General features: G+C 67.2%; 1 protein-coding gene across 5 annotated transcripts; it reads left to right on the forward strand.

Moving 5' to 3' along the window:
* Nucleotides 1-487: 487 nt before the first annotated feature.
* On the forward strand, nucleotides 488-7,604 carry IBA57 (iron-sulfur cluster assembly factor IBA57). 5 transcript variants are annotated; one of them, XM_035727670.1, is made up of 4 exons: nucleotides 1,796-1,970; nucleotides 5,267-5,324; nucleotides 5,862-6,202; nucleotides 6,453-7,604. In XM_035727670.1, the coding sequence occupies exons 3-4, from the start codon at nucleotides 6,103-6,105 to the stop codon at nucleotides 6,842-6,844; spliced, it is 492 nt and encodes a 163-aa protein (XP_035583563.1). In that variant the 5' UTR covers nucleotides 1,796-1,970; nucleotides 5,267-5,324; nucleotides 5,862-6,102; the 3' UTR covers nucleotides 6,845-7,604. The 5 variants fall into 5 exon arrangements, with proteins under 5 accessions (XP_035583560.1, XP_035583563.1, XP_035583562.1 ...); XM_035727667.1 differs by lacking the exons at nucleotides 1,796-1,970; nucleotides 5,267-5,324 and adding an exon at nucleotides 488-858; XM_035727669.1 differs by lacking the exon at nucleotides 5,267-5,324 and having other exon boundaries at nucleotides 1,796-1,982.
* The last annotated feature ends 339 nt before the right edge of the window (nucleotides 7,605-7,943 follow it).

Consider the following 7,943-nt stretch of genomic DNA (forward strand, 5'->3'; position numbering starts at 1 on the left):
GCGGGTGCCCAGACCAGGCGCAGCCAGGGGACGGGGCGGGAGGCTGACGGACAGCCCGAGGCCCCGCCCCACCCCGGAACAAGTCCCCCCGCCCCGCTTGCTCCGTCCCGGCCCCCAGGCACAAGTCCCGCCCCGCAGGCTCCGTCCCCGCCCCACCCGGGCACAAGTCCCGCCCCGCAGGCTCCGTCCCCGCCCCACCCCGGCACAAGTCCCGCCCCGCAGGCTCCGTTCCCGCCCCCAGCCACAAGTCCCGCCCCGCACGCTCTGTCCCCGCCCCCAGACACAAGTCCCGCCCCGCAGACTGTCCCCGCCCCACCCGGGCACAAGTCCCGCCCCGCATGCTCCGTCACCGCCCCCAGACACAAATCCCGCTGCCCTGCGTGCTCCGTCCCCGCCCCTCCCCAAGTCCCGCCCCGCGCAGCCCCGCCCCTCGCATACCCCGCCCGCCGCCAGAGGCCGCTGTGGCGTCCACCCGCCCGCCCGGGCCGCCCCTTCAGGCAGCCTTATCCTCCCCAAGATGGCGGCCGCGGCGCTGCTTCGGGGCGCGGCTCCGGGGCGCGGCGGTCCGGCCTGGCGCTGGCGGCTGCGCGCGGCCCCGAGGCGTCGCCTGGCCCACGGCTCGGGCCGTCACGGCGACGACCCCGCGAGCGGCGCGGCCTGGGCCTGCTTCCCGCTGGGCGAGCGCGCCTTGGTGCGCGTGCGCGGGCCAGACTCCGCGCCCTTCCTTTTGGGGCTGCTGACCAATGAGCTACCGCTTCCGGGTCCTGCGACCGGCGCGGCCCCGCCCCCAGCGAGGGCGGGCTACGCCCACTTCCTCAACGTCCAGGGCCGCACGCTCTATGACGTCATCCTGTACCGGTGAGCGGGGGCAGCGGCGCGGGGGCGGGGCGTCCCACGGAGGGGCCGACCGCTCGGGCTGCGTGCAGGTCTAGGAGCCGTCCAGAGCCGGGCTCTAGGCGTGGACTCCCGGAGGCCGGAGAAGGACGTCCAGGGCGGGGCACTTGGGGAAGGACAGGCGGCGTGGGCATCCAGGGGCGACCCCCTGAGGGTGGGAGGGGCACCCGGGGAGCACACCTGAGGGTGGGAGGGGCACCCGGGGGGGAGTACTCCTGAGGGCGGGAGGGGCATCGGGGGGAGGGACACGGGGGGAGCACACCTGAGGGTGGGAGGGTCATCTGGGGGAGTACTCCTGAGGGCGGGAGCGGCATCGGGGGGAGGGACACGGGGGGAGCACACCTGAGGTGGGAGGGGCATTGGGGGGAGGGACACGGGGGGGGGGGGGCAGAGCACACCTGAGGGTGGGAGGGACACCTGGGGGGGAGCACACCTGAGGGTGGGAGGGGCATCTGGGGGGGAGCACACCTGAGGTGGGAGGGGCATCTGGGGGAGTACTCCTGAGGGCGGGAGGGGCATCGGGGGGAGGGACACGGGGGGAGCACACCTGAGGTGGGAGGGGCATTGGGGGGAGGGACACGGGGGGGGGGCAGAGCACACCTGAGGGTGGGAGGGACACCTGGGGGGGGGCACACCTGAGGGTGGGAGGGGCATCTGGGGGGGAGCACACCTGAGGTGGGAGGGGCATCTGGGGGAGTACTCCTGAGGGCGGGAGGGGCATCGGGGGGAGGGACACGGAGGGGGGGAGAGCACACCTGAGGGTGGGAGGGGCACCCGGGGGGGAGCACACCTGAGGTGGGAGGGGCATTGGGGGGAGGGACACGGAGGGGGGGAGAGCACACCTGAGGGTGGGAGGGGCACCCGGGGGGAGCACACCTGAGGGTGGGAGGGGCATCTGTGTGAGGCCGTCAGAGCTGGCAGCCAGGGCCGGGCCAGCGAGTAGCAGCTAGTCTGCGAGGTGGGCGTCTTCCAAGTGGCCGCTGCGGCTCAGCCCTGCTTGGGAAAGCCGTGGTGTGGGGTCTGCAGTGCAGCGGACGGGTCGCCCCAGAGCTGGCGGCCCGCTTCCAAGGGGGGAGGTGAGGAGCCAGGTGCGTTTGTCCCAGCCAAACCTCCTCCTACCTGCGTCTGTCGCAGGGGTCTGCGCTGGGGAGAGGGCCGCTTCCCTGGGAGCCGAGCGCCCCCTGCCAGGTGTTCTCTGGAATGTCTCGTGTCAGGAGCCTTGTTCCTTCCCCAGGGAGCCCTGTTCTGAGTTTCCAGAAGCAGCACCTTGTCTCGGTGGCTTCCGTGTTTTGCTTTTAAAGTGGAGAGCAGTTTCTGGCCCCGCAGAATTGAGGGGAAGGAACGGGAGCTCCTGCAGGCACGTAGCCGCCCTCAGGGCAGCATCCCCAGCCGCTCATGGACCCGCACTGACGCTGCGTCAGTCGGAGCCCCTCCTTTGTGGTGTGTGTGCTGTGGGCTCGGACAGGTGTGGAAAGATGCGTGCCCGTGCCCACAGGCTCACACAGAGTGATGGTTTCACGGCCCTGGAGCCCCGCTGGGCCCCCCCGAGTCCCCCAGCGCCCCCCGAGGGGCTCTGTGTCCTGTCTCCACGGTCCCGCCTTCTCCAGAAGGCCGCCGTCCACTTGGAAGCACAGGCGAGTAGCCTGCTCGGATGGGCTTCTTCCGCCGCGTCTTCTCGTGGTGGGAGCTCGCTTCTTCCCAGCGCTGACCCCTGTTCGTCGTCTGGGGGGGCCGCAGGCTACGTAGACTCTCTCCTCCATAGGAGCCGGGGGCTTCCGACTTGTGGCAGTTGTGGGTAAACAGGATTTGGTGCAGACGTAGCTTCGGCTCCTGTGGGGTGTGAGAGAGGATTTCGTTTTGTGAGAAGCCACCGGGCCGTGTCCAGCGCGGTGTCCCGTCCGCCCGTGATCCCACCAGCCGGGGGTGGCTTCTTCGCCATCTGCATATTCTCTTCTGGGAGATGTCTGTTAAGGTCTCTGGCCCGTTTCTAAGCGGGTTGTTTCCTTGCTGTTGAGTTTCAAGCATTCCTGTGTATCTCGGATGGTGGGCCTCGGCGGGATGTGATGGCTGTCTGCTTCTCTCCTCAGGCGGAGCCGTGCGTTCTCTTACTACTTGACACCCGAGGCCTTCTCAGCTGCTGGCCGCGTACAGGGGGCTCTGGGTGCTGCTCCTGGCTGTGCTGGTTTCGCTGGGACGCTCTCACGGCTGTCTGCTTGGCGTCTGGGCTGCCGCTGAGCATGGGGATGGTCCTCTGCTCCCTTGTTGAGCCGGTGCCCACTGGCCCCTATGTACCAGTGGAGACTGGGGCTGGGGACACCTCGTGCAGGACCTCCCTGCTCCTGCGTGGTCTCACCCGGCCCCCCAGCATGTCAGCAGCGGTCCTGCCACAGCCTCCTCCAGAGGGTGCCTCCCCATGGGCGCGTCTGTGACTCCTGGGTGGGCTGGGATCACGCTGCCACCATGTCCCCTGCTGGCCAGGCACCTCCGCCCCCTCCTGCTATGGCTGCACTCCTGCCCCCAGGAGGCTTGCTGTGCTGTGCAAATATGAATGCACGGCACCCAGTGCAGTCTCAGACCGAGCACGAGGGACGTTTAGGGTAAGGGTGCCCTCTGCACCGTTGATGACGTACTCTAGCTAGAGACAGGATTCCCTGTTTATCTGATAAAGCTGATCTGGCGGCACTGGCCAACATCTGGGGACACTTGCGGTTGTGACTCGGGGCTGGGGGTGTAGGTGCTCCTGGCATCGAACGGGCTGGGACTTGGGGTGCTCTCAGCACCCTGCTGTGCCCAGGATGGCCCCCCAGAGTGGCCCAGCCCACACGTCAGCCCCTGCGCACGGGCTCGCCTTACGTCGCCCCTTCTCCTGCTGACCTGGCCCCCGTTCCTCAGCTGCGGCAGGGCCAGCAGATGGTCTGACTTGGGGGCGCAGGGGTGCACTGCAGCTTTGTTGGCCCCCGAGGCTGCGTGACACACAGAACGTGGCCCTGCCCACTGTGGCCTGCCTCATTGCCCTGACTGGGTCAGCTCCCTCCCCGGCCAAGACCTGCAGAGGTGCATGCTCCCCTTTGACCTCGCATTGTGCCCCCCCATACTTGATCGGTCCCTGTGCCAGCATTTCACGTTTGTGTCAGCTGCTTTTGTACACCTGCATGTGGCTGAGACTCCTAACGATGGGGAAAGGCTTAAGGTGGAGGATGACCCTTTGCTGCTTTCCTGTGACCCCCACAGACACCCCGAGCCCTGCCTTCCCAGGCAGCTTCTTCCTTTTTTTATTTTTAACTTTTTCTTTTGAAGGAGTTGTAGCATCACAGGAAGCAGAAAACGGAACAGGGAGGCCCCCAGTACCCATCCCCCAATCCCGCATGCAGTGTCTTGCCTCCTGTAGTCGGGGGTGACAATCGGGTGGGGCGTGGGCCACCACAGAGCACATGCAGGTTCCTCCCAGGCTCCATGTGCTTGCGTGTGCAGATGTCTGTGACTCCCATGTGGGCCGTGTCACCGCGATGAGGACAGCTGTTCCGTCACCACGGGCTCCCCTTCTCCCCAGGTACAGCACAGCCGCCCTTCTCAGCCCCAGTTCCTCACCCGGCCTCTCCTTCGCACCTCTCTGAGAGGTGGTCATCTCAGGAGGGTCGGACAGAGGGAGTGGGGTGGGATTGGGCTCACACACTTTGATGCCCTTCGGCTCTGTCCACCTTATCAGTGTGGAGCGATGGTTCCTGTTTATGGGGATAAGCGTGGACGCACAGGGTGTGTGTTAGAGGCTGAGCTTCCAGAGGTGGGGCACCAAGCAAACCCCTGCAGCTCTTTCCTCTGAGGGTGACTGGTTCCTCCCGGGCAGGATTTAACCCTGTCCTGTCTGGGGACACCAGCTGTGGGGGTCTGGGGGAGGGGTCGGGGACAGCAGCTGAGGGGGTCTGGGGGAGGGTCTGGTGCACCAGCTGGTGGGCTCTGGGGGAGGGTCTGGTGCACCAGCTGGTGGGCTCTGGGGGAGGGTCTGGTGCACCAGCTGGTGGGCTCTGGGGGAGGGTCTGGTGCACCAGCTGGTGGGCTCTGGGGGAGGGTCTGGTGCACCAGCTGGTGGGCTCTGGGGGAGGGTCTGGTGCACCAGCTGGTGGGCTCTGGGGGAGGGTCTGGTGCACCAGCTGGTGGGCTCTGGGGGAGGGTCTGGTGCACCAGCTGGTGGGCTCTGGGGGAGGGTCTGGTGCACCAGCTGGTGGGCTCTGGGGGAGGGTCTGGTGCACCAGCTGGTGGGCTCTGGGGGAGGGTCTGGTGCACCAGCTGGTGGGCTCTGGGGGAGGGTCTGGTGCACCAAATGATGGCCTTTTTCTGACGCAGTCCTGGACGGTCTTACCCCATTCTGTCTCAGGTTCCTCGGGGCTGTGGGTCCTTGTTCAGTCCTCATCTACAACCAGGACCCCAGCTAGGTAGTTGTGTGGGTCCTGAACGTCTCCACTAAGGTGCCCTGCACTGGGCTGCTCTCTGGGCTCACCTGTCCGTAAGCACTGCTGCTGTCCCACCTGGTTCCCGCACTGGTGACCAGGTTCCAGGGTCACTCAGGGGGAAGTGGGAGGTGGGCATGGGCATCCCCTGCTCCGCGATGTGTCTGCCCTGTGAGCTCCCCCAGCCTCTGCCCCTGTTGAAATCCGAGTGCCACCCACCTAGGACCTGTGGTTTCTGTGGAGCTGGGGGAGACAGGGCCTCCTGGCCGTGAGGCTGCTGCTGGTAGCTTTCCGCCTTTCTCCGTGAGGACGCACAGCACTGTGGTCCCGGTCCCCGCCGACTACCTGCCGACCCATCGCGTGTCATCCGCCCAGTGGTGTGCCCCTTGCCTGTGCTGCAGCTCGGCCAGCACCCTGGGTGGGGCGGGGCCCGCGGCGGACTTGGGGGCTCCAGTGCGCCGCCTGTGGGCAGTGCAGCGCGCAGCCGTCCCCACATTCAGGAGCCCCGGTCTCTGCCCGCAGACTCCCCGAGCACGACGAGGCGCCCGCCTTCCTCCTGGAGTGCGACCGCGCGGTGCTGGGCGCGCTGCAGACACACCTGGCACTGTACAAGATCCGGCGGAAGGTCACGGTGGAGCCGCGCCCCAAGCTGCGCGTGTGGGCTGTGCTGCCCCGCACCCCGGAGGAGGCCGGCGGGGCTGCGCCGCTGCCGGAGCAGGCGGAGGGGACCACCATCCTCACCCGCGACCCCCGGACCACCCGCATGGGCTGGCGGCTTCTCACCCAGGACGAGGGCCTGGCCCTGGTGCCCGGCGGCCAGCTGGGAGACCTCCGGGACTATCACCGGTACCGGTACCAGCAAGGTGTGGGCGCGGGCCTGGGCCGTGCTGGGGGCGGGGAGTGGCGGGGGCTTGCTGAGTGGTGGGCCCGTGCCCTGGAGGGCCCGGGGTGAAGGGTCGGCTCCAGCGCTAGCTTGTCGGCCCCGGATCCCCCCGCCCGTGCCAGAGGATAGGGCACAGAGAGCGCGCCCTGCGGGGAGTGGTGCAGGGGAGGGGCCGCCCCCAGCTCCGAGGACATCTCAGCGCTCAGAGAGCTGCTTCCTCCACCCCACAGGCGTTCCCGAGGGGATCCATGACCTGCCCCCAGGAGTGGCCCTGCCCCTGGAGTCCAACCTGGCTTTCATGAATGGTGTCAGCTTCACCAAGGGCTGCTACATGGGCCAGGAGCTGACGGCCCGCACCCACCACATGGGCGTCATCCGCAAGCGCCTCTTCCCCGTGCGGCTGTTGGGCCCTCTCCCAGCCTGCGGCATCAGCCCTGGCGCCTTGGTGCTCACTGCTTCGGGGCAGGCAGCCGGCAAGTACAGGGCAGGCCATGGGGACGTGGGCCTGGCCTTGCTGCGGTCAGAGCATATCAAGGGCCCTCTCCACATCAGGACGGCTGAGAGTGGCCAGGTGGCCTTAACTGCGACCGTGCCGGACTGGTGGCCCACAACCACCAAGTAGCTCTGGAGCTGCCAGGGGCCGTGGAGGGCCCTGTGCATCTTCTGCGCTCTGCAGGCTGGCCCCCACTTCCCAGGTTGTCTGGTTAATGCACACCCCCCCCTCGGAGGCCCCCCAGTGGCATGGGCCCCTCGGGGTTGTGGGCATTGTTGGTGTGCAGGTATGGCCCAGACGTTTCCCACAGAGGGTCTGATGCCCAGCTGTGGCTGTCCTCTCCCGGCTGCTCTGTGGTCAGGCGGGGCAGGAGCCCTCTGGCAGCCGGAGGGTGAGGACAGGCAGGTCCTGCACCTGCTTCTGGGCTGAGCTGAGCTGCAGCTTCTGCCCGATGAGGATGGAACCCAGCTGTATGGCTTTAGAGGGCGTTCAGCCATCCGCCGGGACAGGGATGGTCCAGGGCCTTGCCCCTGGGCTGCCTGCACCTGTCTCCATCTGGGGTTGGCTGAAAGGACAGGTGGTCCCTGGGAACTGCCTAACCATGTGCGGGCTGTGGAACCCCGACAGCATTTCAGGTGGGGTCCCCACCTGTGCACCGTGGTCTCGGCAGCATGCGCCTCAGCCCCGGAGCTGCTCAGGGTGCAGGGAGGAGCTTCTGCTTGGTTTCCTTGCTGCTGGTTTGAGATGTTGCTGTGTCCTCACAGTAAGAGCTGACTCCCCCCCCTCCTTAAACCACTGACTTCCGTTGTCCCCTGCAATGTGAACCCCATGCTTACAGGGTGTTCCACTTGATGTTCCAGGGTGGCTATTAAAGCGTGACCCACCAGCAGCCTGTGTGGAACTCTGGTTTCGTTTTGGGCGGAAGGTGGTGGGATGTGGCTTTGGGTGGAGCAGATACACTGAGAACACATCGGACGAAACCTAGCCGCAGAGTCCTGGGATGGCAGGGGAGCGCTGGGTCTGGGGCGGACGGTGGAGGGCAGGGCTTGGGAGCGGTTGCAGCCCCAGGCCCCTCAGCTCTGGCTCCCCTTTATATCCTCGGAGCGGAGAGGTTACCAGGAATCCGTGTTAATGCCAGCACCTGGGCCGTCACGGGGTGGTGGTAAGTCCTGCAGCTGTGCACCCCCCTCAGCGCCCACTGGCCGGTTTCCAGACCATCACCAGACCC

The sequence above is a fragment of the Zalophus californianus genome, chromosome 5 (genome assembly GCF_009762305.2).
Source record: "Zalophus californianus isolate mZalCal1 chromosome 5, mZalCal1.pri.v2, whole genome shotgun sequence".
Lineage (NCBI taxonomy): Eukaryota > Metazoa > Chordata > Mammalia > Carnivora > Otariidae > Zalophus > Zalophus californianus.